This window comes from Eumetopias jubatus, unplaced genomic scaffold (assembly GCF_037043125.1).
Source record: "Eumetopias jubatus isolate StellerSeaLion01/CBP00866 unplaced genomic scaffold, mEumJub1_p1.0 scaffold_80, whole genome shotgun sequence".
Classification (NCBI taxonomy): domain Eukaryota; kingdom Metazoa; phylum Chordata; class Mammalia; order Carnivora; family Otariidae; genus Eumetopias; species Eumetopias jubatus.
The window spans coordinates 570,504-595,981 of record NW_028274886.1 but is presented as its reverse complement, the minus strand read 5'-3'; the positions used below and the strand labels follow the sequence as shown (position 1 = coordinate 595,981).

The window sequence follows — 25,478 nt, the reverse complement described above, 5'->3', positions numbered from 1 at the left end:
TTTGGTGGTGCTTTTGTGCTGGAGTGACTCTGTGCAGTATCTCTGAAAATAACCACCTTGTACCACCCAGGGACCTTACGGATCATTCCCTGTAGTTGGCGGGTGTGGGGCAGGACCTGAGGGGCTGAGTGCTAAGCAAGCGCTGGCTGTGGGCTGTGCGCTGCAAGGAGCAAGGCCTCCGTGGAGCAGGGCAGCGGCATTTCGTGGGTTCTGATCCCTCTTCTCGCCAGACTTGTCAATGTCCCTTACTGGGAGGTGGCCTAGCGCAACCGGGGAAGGAAGGGGTGGTATTTGGGGGTTTTCCCACTCCTCAGTCACCCAGTAGAATTTGGAAGAGATCACTGTGGTGGGTTTGTCTGTCAGGGAGAAAAGTATTAGATGAGATAGGGGGCCTGGGGAGATATTTCCTGTTCGGCCTTTGGGGACCAGAGTAAAGCGTCTTAATTTTCTTCTGAGTGAAATTGGAGGATGTTGGAGTATTTCTAGTGGCTGAACAGGGAGGTCACCTAAATACACATTTTGGGAAGTAAATTTCTCTGGGAGGTATTGAAATCTAAATGCTGGTCAGCTTTTCAGAAAGTAGTTGACTTGCTAATGGTAAACAGGAGTGAATCTTAGCAGCAGGGAGCGTGAAGGCTGCTGGTGGGGGTAGGAAGGCTAGGGGATGTTCAGAGTAGGGCTGTCTGTCTTCTTAATCTGTGGCCCAGCGCCCATAGAGCCTGGTTGCTCTTCTGGTGGTTTTGTAAGAATCCCTCTGCAGAGACCAGGCGCTGTTGAATGCACTGTCCTCGGGAGCGCGCATGGGCGAGGACTACTTTAATAAAGCGAGGCGGGTGCTTTACGCTCTGCTGAGTACCACAGGGAAGTATAGGGTGCCCCCAAAACAAAGAAGCCAAAATCCTTACCTGATCAGAGTTTGAAGGAAGAGCAAACAGGTGCGTGAGGTCAAGGGGTGAAAGGTGTGGGGAGGATTCGTGAGCGCACCAGCAGCTACGTGAGGGCCTCTTGAGCTGCAGGCTGACGAGGATGGTGCCGGGGCCTGGTGTCTGGGGCTCGGGGAAAGGCCGGGCAGTTCTGTGCGCGTGCGCCGTGGGGGCCTGTGTGCACAGCAGTGTGTCAGTCAGGCTCCTGTAGGGGTCCACGTGTGCACCTTCTAGGGAATAGAGGAGGAGAGGGGCCTTAGGTGTATACTAATGTTTCCTATGTTTAATAAAAATCTGAGGGCAACTAGGACAATTTTAATAGAAATTGAGGTCTTTCATGATTTTTGTACTGATGATCTTTTAAATTTCTCAAACTAAAGAGAAAGAGAAGTCAGGATAGCACACCAAGGAGGGGTGGGGAGCAGGCCAGGTCTCGGGCTGTGTAGACCCCAGGACGGGGAGACTGGCTGTGCCCGGGGGGTCACTGGAGAGGGCACTGCGGCCAGGAGGAGTCCCCGAATCTTGAGCTCACGCGTCCTCCACGCTGCCGATCTTTGTTGACCTTGCTGACAGCTGCGCCCTGGCTCGGTGTGGTGCTGCACAGCCTCATCGCGCCGGCCCCCATTGTTCGCTCGGTCACACAGCCAGGCTGTCCCAGGGTCGGGATTGGAATCCATCCTCGACAGCTGTCACCCTTCAGCCTTTAGCGTTTAATAGCTGATAGGAAAATATTTAAAACATAGCACATATGAGCTGATACTTGGTCACTGATTTCACATTTTCCCCATGTCTAGAGCTGTATTCTGTTTTGTTTCCATCATATTGAAGATGCTTTTTTAAAAAAAAAAATACGTTTTATTTGCTCTTTTGTTCCCTGTGTATTAGAATGTTGCTACTGACCCTAGTGCTATCGATCTGTGGCCTTTCTTCTCACAGAGGCAGAAGCCCCCGAGCAGAAGGCCTATGTGATGTGCCCGGTAACCCCCGTACAAACGTTTCCTCTCCAGGCAACCTTGGCACGTGGAAGCTCTTGGTTGCACACGTGGGCAGAACAGACACAAATCTAGGCGTCACATATGCTTGCCACATTGATGACTGTTTCTCATTCTCTCATGGGTTGAATTCAGTGCACCCGGGCTTTTTATCTTCCAGGAAAGTATTTATGCTGCTCAAAAACCATCCGTTCAAAAAAACTTAAGTCTTAAGACGCCTCTTAAGATTCATTTGTGTTTGGACATTTTAAAAATGCAAGCTCTTTTCATTAATTTTAAATATTTTAACACATACTTACCTTTATTTAAAAACCTTAATAATGTGAGCAATTACTAGACTCTATATATTATGAAACTGCTGTATCCTGAGCAATGTTTGAAAGACCTTGGGTTTCCAGGAGTAATTTAAGGGCTCATATCTTCTTTATACTTGATTATAAGTTGAGAAAGAATTGTTTTAAATCTTACTTTTGAATACGTGTCCACTGAATTCAGGTTGCCTCCTAGGTGAAGTGAACTTGGGCCTTCCTCCGTCATCCTGGGGTTCTGAGTGCATGGGAATGAGGGCTCACGTTAACACCACAGAGGATCCGAGGGCCAAGGGTCCCTGAAAAGGGACAAACACAACTGCTTGTGGTGCCCTCCATCTTCTTCCCCTTGTCTGTTAGTGAACGCCATTCCCAGAGCAGAGTCAGTGTCCCAGAGAGCTGCCACGTTGCAAGTGATAAGTGGACAAGAGAGTGTTCTGAAATTAAACTGTCAAGAGCCTGGAAGCAGGGATGTGCCCTAGAGCAGGGCTGCTGGGCGTGTGTGCCAACGGGGGTCCAGGGTGACCCCTCTAGAGCGGGGGCTTGTGTGCCGACGGCGGTGACCCCCCCAGAGCAGGGCTGCTGGGCGTGTGTGCCGACGGGGGTCTAGGCTGACCCCTCTAGAGCGGGGGCCTGTGTGCCGACGGCAGTGACCCCCCCAGAGCAGGGCTGCTGGGCGTGTGTGCCAACGGGGGTCTAGGGTGACCCCTCCCTCTAGAGGGGGGCCTGTACGTAGACAGGGGTCCAGGGCTGGTACTGATTGTGATAAATACAGAAAATGAGAGTAAACAGTTGGATACTTCTATAGCAGTTTGATGAAATAATTTAGGTTGAAAAAATTGGAACATATATATTCTTTTTGGTTTTTGTGTGGTTTCATTTCTCTTGGTAATTTTTGGCATGATATTTTATGAGACTAGTCCTCGTGCCAGATTAGAAACTTAAAATCACACTGTCCCTTTAGTGGGCATGGTGTGTGAGGCTCCTGCGGCAGAGCGGCTGCCTGGTGGGCCTCGGGAAAGCAGGAGAAGCTGCCCCACTGCAGTCCCCTGAGGGACACGACCCGCGACCTGTGGTGCAGGAGGGCAGTGGGGGACACGGAGGACATAGCGGCGCCGCACGCTGCTGCTGCTTGCACCTCGGGTCTCGGGACTGGGCAGTCCTGGCCGCTGGGAAGTGGGTGCAGCTGCCCTGCTGTCCCCGGATGCATGGCACGCTCACCGGGCGGGGCCCAGACCTGGTGCAGGTCGCAGTGTCCGCCTGTGTCCCTGGCTCGGTCTCGCCGTGTTGCTCTCCTGAGGCAAATCCGTAGTCTTTGCTGGCCGCCTTTGTGCTCCCCATCTGTTGCAGGCACATGAAAACTCTGCAGTGGGTGGGCCACCCACGCTCGGGGTTTTGTTGAGACTGGCACGAGGAAAGCACTTCTGCATGGGAGCCAGCAGGTGCCTAAGTGACAGTCAGGAACTACTTCGGATGGTTGAGCATTCTCGAGGTCTGTCCATGTGTCTGTCTGTCTCTGACACGTTCTCTCTGTCAGACTTTCTGATGAATGTGCTCTGTTGTGTTCCCTCTCTGGTCTTGTTTCCAAAATGAACAGGGGACCACTTTGCCATGTATATCTATATATATGTATCTATAGATAGATTTGCCGTACATACAGGGTTTGGTCAACCTTTCAGCCTGTACTAGTCCATAAGTAGGTGCCCTTTGTCAAAAAGAATGGAGAGTACTGCAAATACTCCATACTGACTTCACTAATTTTAGTAGTTAAAAAGCATGACCGACTTGGAAAAAAATGCATTATTCTAATTCCTTTTCAGTGAGAATGGGATGAGATAATGCATGGGAGAGCCTTTACCAGACTTCAGTAGATTATACAAGGAAAACCATGGAGGAATTCTGTTAAATAATCTTTATGTACGTTATATTTAACCTGCAGTACTGATTAAATATGCTATCTATGTGTATCTGAATGCATTACGTTTTCTTAGTCTTGTCATTTCTCAGATTGCATTTTGGATACTTGTAACTGCAATACCAGCCTAGAATCAACATTACTAATAGTTTGTCTGGATTTTAGGACAGTGTTTTCTAGCCTAATTAATTTTTAAGTCTTTTCTGAGACTCTTTGTTCTGCTAATATTAAAAATAATTTTGCAGTTTGTCTTCTGTTTTTGTACTTTTTTAACATTAGTGAGCTCATTTCACATGAGACACTCCTATATTTTAAGTTTAATTGGCAAAATAGGAAGAAACTACTGACGCAGTCGGATTGAATGTACTGTTTGACACGAGAGCTGTGTGTGTTTCGGGTGGGGTCCTCTACGGCACTGGCTCATTACGTAATCTGTGCTTTCCTGAGCACTAAGTGCAGACCTGCCATCTGCAGCTCTGCTGGGCACTGCTCTACAGAGGTCGCATCTGTGCAGTTTGGGCTGCCCTCTGTGCTGGAGGGGCTGCTCTGCTTTCAAGGGGCTCAGGAAATTCAACCACACAGCTCTGCAAGCGGCTCACAATTAAAACAGGGGGAAGAAAGGAAATGCTTATTTTGAAAGAAACGTGTAACCTCTGCAGATGTGACCACTGAGCAGCCCTCTAGCACCTCCCTGTCTTCCTGAACATTCCATGGAGGAAACCGTTCATTATCTAATGCGTATGATTTGCAGCTGTCTGTTCATATAAATCCAAGAGATCACTAGGATCACATTTATTCCCTGGGTCCTGACTTACAACGCCCTAAATTTCACACGTTACATTAATGTGACATCAAAGAGTTTTTGTACAATTATTATAGTGAATTCTGCAGTGCTGTTGGTCTCAGTGAGTATTTATGGACGTGATTTTCTTTCTTTAATCATTTCTCATCCTCAGAATTTACGAAAACTAGGAATATAGATTATGCGTAGCTGCAGTTTAGAAACAGACCTGTTCTGTGGTTTTTAATTTAATATTACAGAGGTGAGTGCCTCTGAGCCTTTGTAATCCAATGGTTGTTCTAGGGGTATTTTAGTATTCTTTTACCTTAAGTTTGATAGGCATACACACTTAGAAAACCAAACTTTGAGGAGACATGAGTAAAAAAGGCTAATAACATCTAAATTCAACATCAAATGTTATTTATGTAATTGTCTCTTACTGTTTTAATTGTACAGGTGCTAAAATGTCAGCGGAGGCTCTTATACCTAGTAATACTCAAGTCTCGCTCAGGGAAGGTGGTTCAGCTGGCGCGGTCTTGGTTTGAAGGTCCCATGATGCACCTGACCACTTGAGAACACAGCCTCTCTTCACTTACCTGTGGTGTTTGCACACGTGAACCGAGTGATGTCACCCTTTCTCTTGACAGGGAAAAGATTATCAGTACATTTTCTAATGTTGTTGTATATAGGTAAATTTGTATAGCTTAAAAAATCAGTTGAGTTCCTCAAAGCTTATTTTGAAAATTGAGATTAGACTTTCTTGACCTAGCCAAATCAAATGTGCTGTTAGATAAATTTATATAAAATTAAGTAGTGAATAATATTTTCCATCAAGACAATTGATTAGAAAGTGTTCTCTCTGTGCTTCCCCTTTGAGGCATCTCTGTAAGGACCACTTTCGTGTTTTTGCAGGTACTGTAATAGGTGTTGTCATTTATACTGGAAAAGAGACTCGAAGTGTAATGAACACATCCAATCCAAAAAATAAGGTAGGCTAGATTAAGGAGCAGCTGCTTTAATGACTTGATTTTCCCTTTCAGTAAGAAAGTACATGCAGTCCTGAAGAGCTTGTTCATTTTAGCTTAATATAAATAACCTAAAAACAGACTTTCAAAAATGTTGGTGTTTTCAGATGTGAATTCTCTGTATTTATGTAACAGCATGCTCATACTGAAGAACTTCCAAAAGTATCTTTTCTTGGTTAATCAAAGTTTCCGTGTCTCTTAAGTTTTCTTTGTTGGTTATACAATTTGCCCATAAATAGTGAGTTGTGGTCTCTTCTTTTCAGTTTATTTTACAGTTTGCGTTCTTTTTTTTATGTCGATGGCTCATTTTTAAAATAGAATCTACATTGGTATGTTACAGTATTTGATAGTGCGACACTGTTGAACTCATTTAAGTTATTTTCATTTCATAGCATGTTGAAAACAGGTTTTAGTTTTAAAGACTGCTTGATTATATTCCTAAATTGATCATCTTTCTGTTATACTTCTGAAATTGTTTAGGTAGGCAGCATGTGTATGCAAGTTACATAGGAACCAAGAAAAAGTTAGTTTGATATCTCAGTTGCTATTATTTGGTTAATACATTTTGTATGGTCAGGTCACAGAATTTGCCGATGTCCACTTTATGAGAAGCTCTTTTTAACTGTGCATTTTACTCCTTTTTATTTGAAATATAATCTGAGGTGTATCTGAGTAGAACAAAAAAAGTGCTGTCGTGGATTCATACCTTGCTTTCTGAGTAATCAGTAGAAAAGGTTGTCTTTTGTAGGAATTTTTATTGCAAAGCAATAGAAATGAAATAACTCTTTGAAAAGATATTTTTAAGGACAAGATGTATTCCATTTTTTCAGCTAAATATTGTTTTAAAAAAAAACCCTTCCAACATTAGGAAAGCGTTCCTTACCCTTTGAATGTCCGTGCCTATTTGCAGTGCTTCAGAGTGGTTCTGATACGTTTGCTGGCTGGCAAGTGTCCTTGCCCCTGCCGGGCCACACGGGTCATCCCAGGAGCTCGATGAAGTAGTGTTCATTAGGACTCCAAATGTCTGTGTGTGACACATTCATATTAGTTTAAATTCTGATTGTGATAACATGGAAAATTATCCCTGTTGATGTCTGTTAAAAAGCTTGCGCTCATTTGAGGAAATTGAATATACTTCAAGTCCTTATTTTTTCTGTAGAGTTAAATCTATTTAAAAATAAATTATTAAATTATTGACAGATTACATGCATATTTGTGTATGTTTTCTGTGAAGTATAGCACTATTTTTTTTTCTTTAGTAAGCAAAATGAGAATGTTCTACCTGTGCATATGCAAGTTCTAGGGTATGTTTTGTTTCTTAATCATTTCTAATCGTTTTACTTTTAGGATGAATTTGAGGGTCGATTTTATTTTCAATAGTAAGCTTTAAAATCTGAAAAGTGATCCTGTCATGGAATACAACTCCTGTTTCCTCCCAGCTTACTCTTTGGGGTGGCTTCTTTTCTGTTCCCTCCTGTTGTCTGTCCTCACCTCACTGCTCTGCACACACCTTTGGTTTTGGCTCCATGCTCTTCCCCTTGGGCGTGGACACAGAAGCCGTCGGGTGACCTTTCCCAGGTGTATACCGGAGGTGAAGAACTCCGGCCTGGGGCTTTGCTGCCCGGTCAGCGTCTGGGCATTGCCACTAGCCAGCTCTGTGACCCTGGGCAAATGGCTTAATTCTGTGTCTTACCGCTCAGTACACGTTACCCACCATGACTGTCTTCCTCGACAGGGAAGTGTGCATTGGGAATGAGTGCCCAGAAATACTCAGTGCGCCCCTAGCTGTGCGGGCACCCCACCCCACACTGTCCCGCCAGGGGGCCCGGAGACCTGCTCCTTGCCCATGTCGGCAGCCGTCCTTCCGCTCCCCTCCTCTTCCTCCGTCCCTCCTTTAAAACCAAACAAAACCTCTAAATGTCCTTGGTGCTAACACAGCACACCTATAATAGGAAGGGCATCTCTGACTTTTTGCAGAACTGGGTTCAGAACCCTGCTCTGCCACGTGTCAGCCTCACAGGTGGAGCAAACGTGCTCTTCCATGGCCGGCACCTTCCTGGTGCTCCATCAGCTCCAGGTGGAAGTCTTTGTACCTGTGATGGCTGAGGCCCAGGAAGAGCGCCAACACATGGCAGGTGCTGTTTGAAGCACCCGGTACGTAACATCATGAATCTGCGTGACCACCCTCGGAGGAAATGGTGGCAGCTGGTTTTGGAGCGGGGACGTTGTGGTGCAGTCACCGTGGTGCTTCTCCCTGAAAGCGCTGCGGGTCAGAATGCGTCAGCTTGAGAGGAAGCGCTTTTGTAAATTAAGGAATGCTCCTAGGAGAAGAATAAAATCTCTAAATTTCCATACGTTATTAAATATTTCTACGTGTCAAATGCCAGATGTATAAGAAAAAAATTCAGGAAACATGAGCATGCTACAGTGGGCAAAAAGTAACGGATGTAATTTATCTAGGGGAAGGACTGATACATGTTGAATGAAAAGATGATGTGATCTATTCAGATCCCTAAAGAGAGAAAGGAAGACATCATGTAAAGATGACCTGTCAGTGTTCTTGCCGTGGCTTACTAAACCAGCCAACGTTTGGACTTCAGAGAAGGCCACCCGAAACACAAAGGAAACATCTCAGAGGGAAGTCAGACCATTTCCGAGTTTCTCTTCTTTAGGGAAGCGCACTGTTCCTCAGACTCCGTTCTGTGTGCACGCAGGGCAGTGACAGACACAGTGCTCCGGTGAGCTTTCGCTGTGGTGCTCACGACAGCAGAGTAATTGGGGCTGGAAATACGTACTTACGAAAGAGTCCTGTCTCTGAGTCATGCCGTGACACACATGGCCCTGAAAACCACAGTGGCTTACTACAGCAAAGACCGCTTTCCTCCTCAGTATGGGTCTGACACGTTGGCAGGTGCTCTGCTCATCGTGGTCCCTCGGGGAGCCCTCCTGGACACGTGCTTCCAGGACCACTGGGTACGAAGACACAGACGGGGCGGGTTACATACCAAGTGGCTCAGGTCACCTTTCCTTGGCCAGAGCAAGGAATGGCCCTCACAGAAGGTGAGTGGGTCACGGGGGTAGAGGCCAACCCCCAGTGCAGAAGGAGAGAAAGGGGGACTACTTAATAACTTAGGACCACTGGCTACCCCAGCGTGGTCCTAGATGAGCGCTCCCAGGCCTTTTATGTACAGTAAGAGCCAGAACGAGACAGGAACCTCGTCAAACCTCCTAGTGCTGGCAGTGAAGGGTTGAAGTGGCAGAAGAGCGGCCAGGGAGGAAGAGGCTGAAGGAGGAAGGCACTCGTAGCACTGGGTGGAGGTCCACAGCGTGCCGGCGCTCTGGAGGTCGTTGGGGAGAAAAATGAAAAGAGACGAGTAGATTTAGCAACAGGAGAATCATTGTCTTTGATTTGTTCCGGGGGAATCAGATGCAAAGGCAGCAGGAAGGTCGGGGATGAGGGGAAGGACAGCGGGGCCGAGGGTTGGGAGGGAGCCCGAAGCACCAGGACAGCAGCAGGGATGCGGGCAGAGGGTTTTATTGATTTTGTTTGTTTCTGGTTGAGAAAATTGTAAAATTATTCATGCTTTCCATAAAAGAAGAGAGGGCCCTAGTTTATAAAGGAGAAGCTGCAGTCTATGGAAGAACGCGTTCCACGGTCATCCCGCAGTCACTTCAGGTCACCGAAGAGAAGATTCTGTGGTCACTGGGGGAAGAGCTGCTGTGTGCAGTAGGGCGTGGCTCCATGGCTCTGGACACATGTGGACGGTCCTCAGTCCGTCAGCCGGTGTGTCCTTGCTCTCGCTCCGTAGTGCCTTTATTCCCTGCCTTCCCGTAGCGTGCAGAGGAGGGACCTGCTCATTTGTGAAACGTCTGTGCGCTTCTGGGATGGAGGCACTGCGGGAAGAGAGCAGTGCTGACGGGTGGGGGAGAAGCCAGTGATAACAGTCATTCAGGTGGGGAGAGGGATGCACAGCACGGCCGGAGTTGGAGAGGATTCGCCAAACGATTCAGCCTCATCAGTTCTTGAGTGATGGAAGGACCCAACAGCTGCTGGGATTCTTAAGTTTGTAATGGAGCCAGTAAGGAGTGTGTGGCTTCCTCAGGCCGATGTTCAAGAGCCCCAGAGCAGAAGCAGAGACATGGGCGGAGAAATGGCTGGTCCAGAGTGACAGGTGGTGGGGCAGGCGAGTCGGGGAACTTGCACAGTCGCAGGTGCACACAGTTGGCGGTACTCAACATCATGGCCCGCTCGTAGGGCCCCCGTTCCCCTTGGTGGAGTCGTTGGTGAGGACTGTCGCACAGAGCCCTGTCTCCCCCTGGGAAAAGCGCCAGCCGTCCCCACGGGTCAGGGGATGTGCGTGTGACTTCCCTGTGGAGGCCGGAGGTGCTCATGCACCAGCATTTGTACCTGTCAGAATACCCTCCCAGAGCTGAGGAGAGGGATGTTCGCCATTGAACCAGTGTTGCTCGTTGCTTCATAAAACCTGTTTTTAAACTTGTCCTTCTGCCCATCCCATTTCCCAAGCCTTAATTTGGGCCTTTCTCCTTTTGTCTTCATTTTGTCTGTTCCGTTCTTCTCTAGCTGCTTGTCAGAAAGAAAACATCCAACAGAAAAATGAGGAGAAAAATGTGATCACTTGCCTCATCTGCTGTGGCCACAGATGCCTGCACTCTACCCCAGGCATGCATTTTAAGAAACAGAGAAGGCAGTTTCTCTACCTGCTGCCTTAGCCACTTGTCTTACTCTGCGGCACCTCCCTATCCACACGGCCTTGTCTCGTGGTCCAGCTGAGTGGCCCTGGGCTGGTGACATCAGTGTCACCTCTGCCTGCACGGAGACTGCCCCGGGGTGTCTCTCCTAGACCTCCTGAATTGGAAATTGGGGGTGCAGCCAGCCCTGAGGGCTGGGACACATACTGATAACTGAGAGCCACCGCCTCCTCACTGGCCACGACAATCTGAGATGGAAAGAGAATTCGTAGGCAGGTGAACTAAGCTGCAGCCAGATTCATCACTGACAGATGAGCCATGTTAGTTCACCCTTTCAGAGTGGTCCTTGGAATCCAAGTTGATCCTTTTATAGAATCAGAATATACAGCTTTAAGCTTATTACAAGGGTTTATCGGAGTACTCTTTAAAATGTAGCACGTTTTATCTAGTTGTGTCGATTAATACCAAATTCTATGATGTTGTTCGATGGAGGAGAGTTCTGAGATATAGACCAGTTCTCGAGGCTCTTTTTCAGGACAAAAATGCATGCCTCCAGGACTCCCAACAGGCGCAAGGCAGGGACATGGGGTCTACCCAGTCTGAAATTGTTATCTTAAGACTTCAAACAAACCGAAAGTTTTTATTACTAAGGAGTTACTTTTATAATAATATTTGGTGAAAGTTTAAATTATAAGGAATACAACTTGAGTAATGGACTGTTGTATAAAGCCTAGCTTGAGATATATTTAATAAGATGATACTTGATTACATTTAAGAGGGAAAATTCTTACAGGAGGTGAAGAAAAATCAGTTGTGACAGGCTGCCATTTTCATGCCATTCATAATAATAGGTTGCTCAGAGCAAGAGCATCAGGGATGAAATGGTAATACAGATTGCTTCAGGCAGTTATTGTAATCCCTTGGGCATATTGATTTGTGTTTCTAATAAAAAGATGCTTTCAGATGTCTCACTGACAGACAGGTGATATGTGCCATTATGTGAATTAGAGCTACTTCTTGTTCTCTGAATTATCGTAAAGGCATTTTCAGATAACAGAACAAAATAGAATTATTTATGCTGTACTTTGTAGGTTGAAATATCAAGGCTGTGTTGGAGAATAGCTTTCTTATTTTAAAAAGGACAGTTTATTAATATTTTAAAAGTTGTATTGACTTGTATTAAGATGTTACCATAGAATAACTTCCTTCTCTTTTTTCTTGTGGTTTCTGTGTGCAATCATAGTACCCCTTAATTTTTCTAATAGTTGTCTTCTTGAGTAATAAAATATCCCTGGGTTTAAATATCTGTTTAGAAACGTGATCGTGTGCCTCGCGCACGTGCTGTGTGCTGTAGAATACGGCAACTGTAAATAACGAGACTTCAGGAATGCTGTATTTGGATAACTGTTACTAATATTAACAAATCATAGTGTTTGAAAGCCTCATCGGGAAAAGATCAACAAGAGAAACAAGCCTACAATAACGTGGTTCAGCGGCATGCCGACAGGACCCAGGGTGGCTCTAGGGGTTATGGCCCCACATACCCCGCCTTTGCTGCACTTGTGTGACTGCACACTTTCATATTGCAGCTGCTCACCATGAAAAGTTGTGTGTCTTCATCAGCATTGTGAATGTAAATAAACTTACAATTTCAGGAAAGCAATAAAGAGGCAAAATGCTAAAGGGTTAAAAAGCAATCCTAATGATAACATCTGGGACATAATGCTCTGTCAGAGTATGCAGCAAATATCTACACCAGAAAACCTGGATTTAGTCCCTAAGTTCCTTTTAAGTATGAATTTGATTATAAAGCAGGTGTTCTAAATAGGAACATGAGCGTATCTGTTATTTAAATACTTTGTATCACTAAAAAGCCTTAGTTTTACATAAAGTTCTGAATGAGGAGGGCTTACTAATCATTTGTCGAAAACTACTCGATAGTATTTTATCATTTCTGAGCAGTATAGTTAAATTCTTTATAACCAAAGTCTTAACAAAGAAGTACAGGGGCACCTGGGTGGCTCAGTTGGTTCAGCGTCTGACTCTTGATTTCGGCTCAGGTGGTGATCTCAGAGTCCTGGGATCCAGCCCCGAGTAGGGCTCCATGCTCAGCAGGGAGTCTGCTTAGGATCCTCTCTCTCCTTCTCCCTCAGCTCCCCCACCTAGTGCCCGCTCCCTCTGTCTCTCTAAATAAGTAAATAAATCTTAAAAAACGAAAGAAGTATAGTTTATTCAAGAAGCAAATATTTTCATAATTGTCTTTGTTTTTTGAAATCCTTGTTTCCTTACTCCGAGCCTATAAAAACTTAGAAATTTGTGGAAGTTGTGATGCCTTTCAGTCACAATGTTTCCATCTTTTATGAGCTCACAAAACTGAGTACTTACCATCATCAGATAATCCTGAAGCCTTTTTTGGTGGAAGCCATTTTGGACAGGTGAGAAATGGGATCTGGAATATCTAGTAGAACCGAGAGTAAGGAGTAAGACCAGTTTTAAAACGTGGGACAGGAACTGAAGGAAGGTGGAGTGTGGGTGACGATGGTATGAGTGGAGACTGGGAAGGGGGGAAATGAGGTTTTCCTGTTGCTTTGAGATTCCCAGAGTCATGTCTTCTTCCCAAGAGGGCTGTGGTGGGTCTGAGTGGTACAGACCCACAGTGCAACTGTGCACACGGGGGCCTCCTCCGGATCAGGAACAGGTTGTGTGCACGGTGTGGGTTCAGAAGCAGACTTTCCTGGGGGTAAATTCCAAGCCAGGCCAGCTAGAAGGGAAGGCCACATGGGCTCCTTACTGTGTCCTGGGAAGGCCTACTGTGCAGCGTGTTTGGCCCCTGCGTTGGCTCCTCCTCATTAGAGAGAGAAGCTGGTCCTCGGTGGGGACATGGACTAGCCAGCACTTGGCAGGCCGTGCAGGGTGCTTGTCCTGGGGGCTGAGGTCTCGGTGGATTTGGAGGCCCGCTGGCTCCTTGTGCAGGGCGCCTCCAGCTTGCTGCCCGGACCCCAAGCCTGTCCCCCGGAGAGCTGGCCCCACGCTGGCCACCATGACCGTGTCAGACCTCTGGCATAGCGCCCAGCACGTGTGCTGAATGATTAGATAGTTTTACTAAGGAGCTGATTGTCTTTTTTCCCCTCCATAGTTAATTTTTTCTAAGCGACAATTTTTTTAAAAATATTCCTCAGAAACAAATCTTAAAACATCTGGTTTCAACTTAATTGTCTTCTCATACATCTGAAAATATATTCTGAATGCTACCGTTTTTTAAAAAATTTGAGTTGTTGTTAGAGTAGCAACTGTACCAAAGTTTCTTTTTTAAAACTGCATTAACTAAAACGTGTGTATGATAAATTTAACATGAAATTCAATGGCTTTCTTTTCTCCTATGTAATTAGCGGTGTCAGCTAATAATTACCTTTTGTAAAACTTTAAAATATGTCGTGTGTGTGTCTGTGTGTGTGTGAGCTTTCCCACTGTGATGAACTGTTGATTGCCTGGGATTTCTTTCTGAGGGCCAGTCATCCACAGCAAGCATCTCTGAGTCTTGTTTTTAAACTGTGTAATACCATCAAAATCAAAACTTTTTTGAGGCCTTGAGTCACAATGACATTTTTGAACACAGGACACAGAAACTTCTGTGGGATAAGTTACACGTCAGACATTCCTTTTTTTTTTTTTTTTTGGTTTCAGTATAAATTGAAATCAACATGCCAGGGTATTTCTTCATAGTATTTTCTAGAGGCAATAGGAAAAGTTTTGAGCGAGCCCAAAACATACTGGTTAAAGGTTAGTTAGTTCCTTCCTCCAGTGAACAGAGCCTCCAGTGGCAAAGCTTTAGCAAAGATCAGTGAAATACTTACTGTTTGATGTTTTTAAATTCTGGTGGGAGGAGCGCTGCGCGGGGCTGGGGGGTTGGCTCGGAAGGATGGTGGTCCTGAGGTCACAGGGGACAGGGATGCGCGGGGCCCGCTGGGTGTTTCACGTAGTGTAAAAACCCCCATCCTAGTGATCATGTGAGCTTGGTCCTGATGCAGGTTAGGTAATAACTGAGGCCGGGTTAGTTCGTGCAGTGGGCTGGCTGAGTGAGCTGTTTGGTTGGTTGATTTGAATTTGTGCTGAAATGAGGCCGAGATTGAGAGGGCCCTTCAGAAGAGCACTGTCTTGTGTTACTCTCACCCTGAAGAAGGAGGGCCGCTGGCAAATGACAGGCAGACCCACAATGACCCCGAGGTGCCGACGGTGCCGCCCGGGGGCTTCGTGTCACCCTGGGCACCTGTGTGAATTGGCTCTTTGACTCCATTAAAACTTCTAAATTTTTAAACAACCAAGACATCATTATAGACAGAACTATACCATTACGTTCTGATTATGAATCTTATTTTTTGAAGCACATCTAGTTCACAAAAATTACTTTCAAAACAGAGGAAAATTGTTTGGAATGCAAAGTTTGTAAAAGTTTTCACCCTGATAATTTAGGGATTTAAAATGATCTGTTTTATACAGATGCACAGCAGTGTGGGTATTACTTTGAAAATACAGTTACTGCCCAAGCTGCAAATCACTGTTTCCACAGCGGCTCCTCTGCCAGGAGACGGGGTCGTAAAAACTCAGGTGAATTGAAGATGTGCGCGCTGTGTGAGACGGTGGCGCGCCTGTGGGCTGGCGGCTGGAGCGCCAGGCTCTCATCGTCGTCTTCCCTTGCACCTGCACCCTCCAGCCTCCCCGTCCCCTCCCGTGCGGCTAGCCTCCCCCATCCCCCCATGGTTACCAGCACCCACTCACGTCTGGGGCGCCCCTCCGCCCATCAGGGTTTCCCATACTTCTGGGATGGCACCCCCTCCAGGCAGTGCTGCCATTCCCTCACCTGCACAGCTCAGACAGCTGCAGTCCTGTTCTCTTGGCATCACACATGCTCACAAAGTGCAGATTGGTTGAGGTTAGTTTCCTGCCCAGAGCCCTTCCAGGGGTCCCCATTTCTTTTTCTTTTTTATTTTTATTAACATATAATGTTTGTTTCAGGGATACAGGTCTGTGATTCATCAGTCTTACACAATTCACAGCGCTCACCATAGCACATACCCTCCCCAGTGTCCATCACCCAGCCACCCCATCCCTCCCACCCCCCACCACTCCAGCAACCCTCAGTTTGTTTCCTGAGATTAAGAATTCCTCATATCAGCGAGGACATATGATACATGTCTTTCTCTGATTGACTTATTTCACTCAGCATAACACCCTCCAGTTCCATCCACGTTGTTGCAAATGGCAAGATCTCATTCCTTTTGATGGCTGCATAATATTCCATTGTGTATATATACCACTCCTGCTTTATCCATTCATCTGTCGATGGACATCTTGGCTCTTTCCATAGTTTGGCTGTTGTGGCATTGCTGCTATAAACATTGGGGTGCATGGGCCCCTTCGGATCACTACATTTGTATTTTGGGGTAAATACCCAGTCGTGTCATTGCTGGATCGTGTGGTAGCTCTATTTTCAACCTTTTGAGGAACCGCCATGCTGTTTTCCAGAGTGACTACACCAGCTTGCATTCCCACCAACAGTGTAGGAGGGCTCCAGGGGTCCCCATTTCTTGCAGAGTAAACACCAGCACCTCTGCTCTAGCCAGGAGGCCCTGACCTTTTGCAGGTGTTCTTGTAGGCTACACAGCCCCCCGCCCTCCACCTGCTTGGTGCTTAGCCCAGAGGCTCACTTCTGATTCTGTGCTCACCAAGCTTCAGTGGCCCGCACTTGCTTAGCGTTGGGCAGAATCAGAGCTCCCTGCACTAACCCTGAGCTCCGAGGAGAGACGTAACGAGATCATTGTATGACTAGTCTGTCTGCCTCCTCTACTAAGAAGTAAGCTTCTTTACCGCAGAGATTGTTCATGTCTGTATTTCAGGTGCCCTGCCCAATGTACATGCTTAAGGAAACTGTTTGAACAAAGGAGTAAACCTGGGGCCACTGTTTGTTTATGTGTCTGCCTCTTCCACACATTTTAAACTTCCTGGAGGCAGAAGCTGTGTCTTTTTCTCTTGCTGCAGTCCAAGCTCCTCAGACATAATTGATGTTGGGCAGTTTAATGAGGAGCGAAGAAGGATCTCAAGATGATTTGCCTGAAAGTTATGTGGTGTCTTTGTAGGGGACGTGGGCTCACTGGAGACTGAGATGCTGTCCTGGGTGGTTGAAGTGCTCTGGCGGTATGCAGAGGGGGTGGGGGCGCTGCAAGATGGAGGGCGCATTTATGGAGCACTTGCTATACTTCAGATACTACTCTTAGCATCTCCTACACTGTCTTATCTGTGACTGGTGGTCTTCTGTTTGCCCCTGGCGTTATCATCTGTCTTACTGTCTTTGATTGATGGTTATATTGTCCCTTTGGCCTATGGGAGTGCATTCAGCCCAGTGTCTGTGTCCCATTATTATAAAGCCATCATTTAGAAGTATTGTAAATGGTGCTGGGAGAATTGGACAGCCCCATGCAAAAGAATGAAACTGGACCTTTTTCTTACACCACACACAAAGATAAACTCAAAATGGATGAAAGACCTAAATGTGAGACAGGAATCCATCAAAATCCTAGAGGAGAACACAGCCAATAACAACCTCGACCTTGGCCACAGCAATTTCTTGCTAGACACGTCTCCAAAGGCAAGAGAAACAAAGTAAAAAAAAATGAATTATTGGTACTTCATCAAGCTAAAAAGCTTTTGCATAGCAAAGGAAACAGTCAACAAAACCAAAAGACAACCGGCAGAATGGGAGAAGATATTTGCAAATGACCTATCAGATAAAGGGCTAGTATCCAAAATCTATAAAGAACTTATGAAACTCAACACCCAAAGAACAAATAATCCAATCAAGAAATGGGCAGAAGACATGAACAGACATTTCTGCAAAGAAGACATCCAAATGGCCAACAGACACATGAAAAAGTGCTCCACATTGCTCGGCATCAGGGAAATCCAAATCAAAACCTCAGGGAGGTATCACCTCACACCAGTCAGAATGGCTAAAATTAAGTCAGGAAACGACAGATGTTGGCGGGGATGCAGAGAAAGGGGAACCCTCCTACACTGTTGGTGGGAATGCAAGCTGGTGCAGCCACTCTGGAAAACAGTATGGAGGTTCCTCAAACAGTTGAAAATAGAGCTATCCTATGACCCAGCAATAGCACTACTGGGTATTTACCCCAAGGCTACAAATGGAGGGATCCGAAGGGGTACGTGCACCCCGATGTTTATAGCAGCAATGGCCACAATAGCCAAACTGTGGAAAGAGCCCAGATGTCCAGTGACAGATGAATGGATAAAGAAGATGTGGTTCATATATACAATGGAATCTTATGCAGCCACCAAAAAAATGAAATCTTGCCGTTTGCCCATTTGCAATGATGTGGATGGAACTAGAGGGTATTATGCTAAACAAAATACAGTAGAGAAAGACAATTATCATAAGATCTCACTCTTATGTGGAATTTAGAAACAAAACAGAATCATAGGGGAAGGGAAGGAAAAATAAAACAACGAAATCAGAGAGAGACAAATCATAAGAGACACTTTAAAAAAAAAAGATTTTATTTATTTGACAGAGAGAGCACAAGCAGGGGGAGCGGCAGGGGAGAAGCAGGCTCACTGCTAAGCAAGGAGCCCGATGTGGGGCTCGATCCTAGGACGCTGGGATCTTAACCTGAGCCGAAGGCAGCTGCTTAACCAACTGAGCCACCCAGGTGCCCCTAAGAGACTCTTAACTATAGGAAACAGACTGAGGGTTGCTGGAGGGGAGGTGGGTGGGGGATGGGGTCACTGGGTGATGGGCATTCAGGAGGGCACGGGATGTAACAAGCACTGTGTGTTATACGCAACTGATCAGTCTACCCCTAAAACTAATAATACAGAATATTATAACTAAATTAAACTTAAATTTTAAAAAAATAAAAATACTGTTTTTTCTTTCTGCCACAAAAGATGTTCCAGATTCATCTTGTACTTTCTTTGCCCCTGCCCTGGGATCAGCCATGGGTTCCTTCCAGCAGAGAATGTCACTTGGAAGTCAGGAGGGACCTGGGTGTGCTCGAAGCTGTTGAGATGTGCTGTACCCAGGCCCAGGCGTGGAACGGAGTAAGGAGACGGAAGTGTGACAGGAAGACGGATGGATGGACCCGTGCGTGCACAGACACACGCTGTTAAGCCTAATATTATTTATGTATATTGAACACTGGGAGTTCAGGCACACTTGCTGCTCCGGTTTCTTCTAGTTTTCTCTCTCTAGTGAGAAACATGGGTACTGTTGCCCTTGATGTATTTACTTATTTGATTGATCCCACACTTTCCAGTTGTACCTCTTTGTTCAGCTGTTGAGCTCCAGCCTCTGGGCCCGACCACCCTTGCCTGTCTCCTTCCTCGGTGGCCTCAGTGCCATCCCCCAACCTGGGCCTGTGCCCTCTCGTGGGGCTGGACGACTCTGCTCGGGCACAGGCCACATGCACTGTGTTTAGAAAGGACAGGGACACAGGGAAGTAATTATTCTCCAGTTGTTTTATTTTTGTTTCGTTTCAATGAAGATTAAAACCATTGTTTATTCATTTTGTAGACCTCAGCCAAAGCCTATAGGTTGTTAAGACAGACACTTGAGGTGTTCAGTAAATGCTGATTGAATGAACAGAGGAGTCACTTGTTGAGAGAACCACTGAGAGGCGTATTAAATACTTAAAGCCTCACCCTGAAAGAGCCTTTAGGTGAGTACAGAATAGTATTTGTCTTCAGTTGATTTAAGAGGAAGTGAGATCAAAGTTGCTCAGAGTCTCTTTGGGCATTGAATATAATGTCTGTCTGGTGAGCAGGGTTTGTATTGTTTGCAAGTCTGTGGTCACAGACTGCTGTGCCAGTGTAACAGGTGCTCCTGCTGGGGAACCTCCAGCTGTCCACAGAAAGCCCTGGGTGGACACAGGTGCTGAGGCCTGACTCTTCATCCCAACTCTGGCTCCCCACACTCCACGTCTGCCACACAGCTGTGTGTAGGACCCTGGGCAAAGAGACAAGTGAAGCCATGTTCCTTCCCGTTCTCTGTCTGCTGCTTTCTAAACAAGTAGAGCTGACTTAACTGGAATTGCTCTTTGCATCTGTTATTGCTTGGGATTTGAAATAAATACTGTCCTGAAAGAGATTATAATCAAAAGAGGGAATTCGTCATGGATACATTTATTTTCTGTCTCTGTCCCTACATTTTACACACAGTACACCCTCAATAAATAGTGACTTGTTTTAAGTATGAGTTGCTGGGCTGACATTCAGGGTAGTTTTTTTGTTTTGTTTTGTTTTAATATTCCAAATTAAGTGACTTCCAAGTTAATGAGCAGACTCGGGAAGCTAGGCCTAGAACTCAGATTGATGTCTTCCAGACACAGAGCAGGATTCCTGTGGACTCTCCCGTGGGTAGTGATGCTCACTGAACATGGAGTACGTACTACTCTTCCTTTGCGGGAACGTTGATGGCCAGCTCCGTGCTGCGTAGAACCGTGTGCTTGCGGAGCGGCATTACAGATCCTCTCCTGCTACTGCAAACACAGACACACGCAGCAGAAGTAGAGAAAGAGAGAAATGGGACATTAGTACGTAAAGTGCATTAACCTGTAGAAATGAGTGGCTTGTGCAGGGTACAATTTAGAGAAGGATTTATTTTGTTTTGGTTGAATATTTAGTCATTCAAGCACCCATCTTAGGTTAAAGTCAATAATTTGTTTTTTTATTACAATTACAAAAATTGTTTCATAGCCTTAAGATACAGACATTGTCTGAAACACACAACATAGAAAACAGAATTTTCATAATGGACCAATTTAATATGTTTTTAATTCCAAACAATATAAAGAAAAATGACTACTTCCAAGTTTTCATTTCGGGCTAAGATGATGCATTTGTTCCATACTTTAGATGAATGCAGATGACATTGCAGCAGCTTGATTTCAGGGGAATGTGCTCACTTTGCCTTCTTGGCAGTCAGATCAGGTTACTACAGAATGTATGCTAGATTCTTTTTTTTTTTTTTTTAAGATTTTTTATTTGTGAGGCAGAGGGATCACAAGCAGGGAGAGTGGCAGGCAGAGGAAGAAGCAGGCTCCCCACTGAGCAAGGAGCCCGATGCAAGACTTGATCCCAGGACCCAGGGATCATGACCTGGGCTGAAAGCAGACGCTTAACCGACTGAGCCACCCAGGCATCCCTGTATGCTACATTCTAGAAGAAAAACAGATTGAGAAGTTTCCTCACATTCTTTAATTAGTCATCAGTCTTCTTCAAGATCTATTCTCAAACCTTGGCTTTCTGCATCAAGAATCATAACACTTCTAAAGATATTTGTGGTTGCTAATTAACACCAGTAAATAAATAAATGGGTTCTTGGACATTTTAAAGTATCCATGTGAGGGCACCTGGGTGGCTCAGTTGGTTAAGCGACTGCCTTTGGCTCAGGTCATGATCCTGGAGTCCCGGGATCGAGTCCCACATCGGGCTCCCTGCTCAGCGGGGAGTCTGCTTCTCCCTCTGACCCTCTTCCCTCTCGTGCTTTCTATCTCTCATTCTCTCTCTCTCTCAAATAAATAAAATCTTAAAAAAAAAATAAAGTATCCATGTGATGGCACAATTTCATTTAATACACATTTTAAGTCATTTTAAGGATGTGTATGTAACATGCTGGGTTGTAGCTGGGTGTTCCGTTTTTGTTTTAATGCTGAATTAGTGCACTGAAGAGAAAAGGAGGGTGCTCAGGACCTGGGTCTGTTTTTCAAAGTAAGATTCACATTGCTTAGAAGAGATAGTTCATGTGCAAGTTTTTTTTTTAAAGATTTTATTTATTTATTTGAGAGAAAGAATGAGAGAGAGAGCACATGAGAGGGGGGAGGGTCAGAGGGAGAAGCAGACTCCCCGCTGAGCAGGGAGCCCGATGCGGGACTCGATCCCGGGACTCCAGGACCATGACCCGAGCCGAAGGCAGTCGCTTAACCAACTGAGCCACCCAGGCGCCCCATGTGCAAGTTTTAAAAATAAATGAAGAGTACTCTAATGTTTTTTCCCCTTAAAGTCAATGTAAGTAGTTCAAGAAGTATAAAAATGTTCAGTTTCTTATTTTGTTAGTGCTTCGATGCTAACTTTTCAAAGTAAACTGGTAGGTTTTCATCCATCCTTCTGTCACCCTAGGGCGGAGGGAGCCTCTTACTGGCGCAGCCTGCTCCTGCTTACTGTCCAATCTGAAGTTCTCTGTTAGTTTGGTGGTTGGATACAGGTTGAGCTATTTGCCGCTCTTACTAATTAACATGAAGTTGTTTCTGTTTGTAACCTTTTTTTTCTTTTTATGGGTGCGGGGCAGAGGAGAGAGAATCCCAAGCGCAGAGCCCAACGAGGGGCTCCGTCTCCCGACCCTGAGATCACGAGCTGAGCTGAAATCAAGAGTCAGATGCTTAACTGACTGAGCCACCTGGGCACCCCTGTTTAAAATCTTTTGATATCAATTCACCATATATGTTTCATAATAAGAAATGGAGTATAAATTCTCTGTTTTCTGTTTCGTGCTTCACTGCTTTCCTCAGAATTACCTGGAATGCTGGTAACTCGCTCCTTCATCCATTCGTGGACACTGGTTTTGTGCAGGGGCTTTTTAAGGCACAGGAAAAACATGGGGACCTAAACATCTGTCCCTGGAGGAGCTCATCATCTGCTCAGTGGGAGACATATTAACAGACCATTTTCAAACGGACTTGTCCTTTATAGTCTTACTAGTCCTCAGGTGTCTGGGGGGCAGTGAACACTGACCCTAACAAACCTGGGAGGTCTGGCCTGGAGGGGGTCAGACTCGAGGAGGGGGCTTCAGGGTGCTCTCGGTCAGGGACGAGCAGAGACCCTGGGTGCGTAGGTCCCGGACCAGGAGTGATTTGGCACTTTTGTTGTGTGTGGTTACGGAAGGGAGCGACAAGAACTGTCCTTGAAGAAACAGTGAAGGCCTCGATCGCACGGGGCCTTCCGTTCCGCTGTGGAGTGCGTGACCCACATCCCAGAGCCAGAGTAGAATGAGCTCAGGGCCAGGAGATGTGTGTGGTAGATCGTTCTGAGCGCCGTGGGAGACCAGTTCAGAAGGCAGGACAGGCGGCAGATGAGGTCTGGAGAGCCCCATTTCAGACAGCTCGGTGTCGTTTCGGCAGCACGACGTTGAGGTGAGGATGCTGTGGTGTTTTATTTACACACTTCCTAAATGCTCAAAAATTCAGTCAGAGGTGCAAGAAACTAGAAATTTTAAAATATGAATGGAAAGAAAAAAATACGTAGCTTGGTGCTCAGCTTTTGAGTTTTTAAATAGATTAAAACAAATTTGATGGTCTTAACAACTGAGACTTGATTTGGAAGAGCTGTGTGCTGTTGAGATTTGAGAAGCCAAGTCTTAGAGAAGCCGCGGTGGAATGTGTGTGTGAGCGGTAGGAAAGCCAGACCAGCCCTCCGTAGACATCCTGTCACAGCCTGCTCCGGAGGGGAAAGGAGAAGAGTCGGAGGAGCAAGGAAGAGAGATGTGGGTGTGGAGTTCGTGCCTCTTGGAGCAGAAGCCCCAGTAGCACAGCTGTGGGGGCAGAGGACACCACGGCCCCAGGTCCTCCCCAGCTGAGCCCCTCCCACGGGTGCCGCAGGCTTCAAGTCCCGCAGGGCAGTCTCAGAAGTTCCCGTGCCACCCGCAGGGGCAGATGGGAGGACCAGGAAAATGTCTGCCATGGTGCTGACCGCCGACCCTGGGACTTCAGCACCCAGAGCCGATACCATGCAGATAGTGGGCAGAGGAGGGAGCCTCCTCATCCTCAGGTGCCACCAGGCCCTCCCACCCCATCCTGGGTCTAGTGGGGGTGGGGAAACAGAGTGGTAAAGGCCAGAATGCAATTTAATTTAAATCTGAAATATTAATTACGATTTTAGGTTGTGACCAGATTCTATTAGATTGAATATTTCAGGAATTATTTTAGGAAAATAAAGTTAAGCTTTGCACCTCTCAGCCTACATTCTCTAAAGATGATACCTACTACTCTAAAACTTCCCAGATGTTGGCGATTTGAGGAGCTTTTGATACCTGCAGGTAGAGAATTCTAGGTGCGGTTAGATAGGATTCTGTACCTCCTGGTTAGGGTAGAGTTGACTGGTAGTTGAGATTGTGGGATAGATACTGTTCTCATGGAAACGGTCTGAGTAGGCTTGGGCCAAGGAGGACCCCTATGCTCCTACAAGAACTAGTATGGTCAGAGGAACAGAACCCACAAAAACGGGCAAAGGCACGAGCTGAATCAAAGAGAAGAGTTTGCAGCTGGAGGGAACGATCACCATTGTCCAATGCAGCCGACTAGAGCACACATGTGGCTCTGACCATGTGCAGGGCTCTGGTGACCTCCAGGATGAGCAGGGAGGGAGGGGGGATGAGGCGATGAGTGTTCTCAGGCTGGGCAGTGTTTACAGGACACGAACAACGTGGCCATGTTTCTGGGCGATGCGAGTAGCAAGGAAGAGAGGGAAGATTCCAGAGAGACAAAGTAGAATAAAGTCCCAAAGGACACAGGAGGGTCTTCAGCAGAGAGGAGGGTGTTCTTGAACTGGGTGAGGGGCATCCCATTTCACGGGACAGGAGAAAGAGAGCAGGACAAGGTCTGGTCAGTACGGATTTGATCAGACATGGCCAGTCATGGCACACCACTCGGCTCCATGTTCTGGGTGAGGTAGGAAATGTGCTGGTCTGTCAGAGTAAAGTCAGGGGAGAGCCCTCTGGCCTGGAGAAAAACCTGGGGAATATGGAGTAGAGAAGGCTGGGAAAACAAGCCATTACAAAGCAAGTAGATTGACCCATATTGCTGAAGCCCTAGTAGAGGCTGGAGACGCCATTTCTAGAAGGATGATTGTAAATTGCTGTGTGACTTTCTCCAGCAAAACTCCTCCAGAAGCAGAAAGTGGGATGTTGGGTTTTGCTGTCAGGGTTGTGCAGGCTGTGAGCCACAGTAAGCTAATGTGCAGTAACAAATGGGCCCTGACATCACAGGGGTTCAGAAAACAGCTCTGAACTTCCTCCTGCCTGCGGAGTGCTCTCTTTGGGGTCCCTGGGGACTTGGGTTTCTCCTACCTTGTGGTTCCAACACCCGGGGCCACGGCACCATCCCCGCATCTAGCCAGAAGGGGGTAGCACAGTGGGCCCCGTCCATTGTCGGCCTGGGAAGTTGGCACACCTGGCCCTACAGCAGAAAGGAGTTGAGCTGAGAAAATCAACCACTGTCACCCGAAAGCTGAGAGACAGGCTTGAGATCTGAGCTGGAGCCATCAACTGGAAGGACTAATTAAGTCATTCTGACCAATTCTGGAGGACGAGTGTGGACTGTCTGAGTCTGGGACCCGGGTGCTGCCATCTTGGGGGCTCCAGAGCCACCACCCCCGCCCCCGCAAGGCAGGAAGGGGACAGGGAGGAGTGTCCCCTACGTAGCAGAGTCTTACTGTAGACAGTGAAAAGCCTGTCTGGCTTTGTCCCACCTGGGGAGGGCATTTCTCCCACTCAGTCCCCCATTTGTGAAGGTGACAGGTCCATTGAAAACCTGGGAGTGAATGACGGCCCCACACCTTAGCCGCACACCGGCGGGTTTCCAGGGCCACAGTGGCAAGTTCCAGATGGAAGAGCTTCGGGGCATAGACTCCCCGAGGAGCCACACTCAAGAAGCCCGAGTCAGCGGGGAAGATGGAGCCGAGGACACCGGAGGTCCTCAGGCACTTCCAGCCCCTGCCCAGGTTACTTGGTACATCATGTCCAGCTTTCAGCAAACCTTGTAAG

General features: G+C 46.6%; 1 protein-coding gene across 1 annotated transcript in view; it reads left to right on the top strand.

Annotated features, from left to right (window-relative positions):
- The window catches only part of LOC148161732 (putative phospholipid-transporting ATPase IIB), a 106,302-nt gene that overhangs the window by 36,080 nt on the left and 44,744 nt on the right, over positions 1-25,478 (top strand). Inside the window, exon 5 of the mRNA XM_088020604.1 lies at positions 5,832-5,908. Coding sequence (XP_087876730.1) covers positions 5,832-5,908 — 77 coding nt within the window. The remainder of the gene's footprint in view (positions 1-5,831; positions 5,909-25,478) is intronic.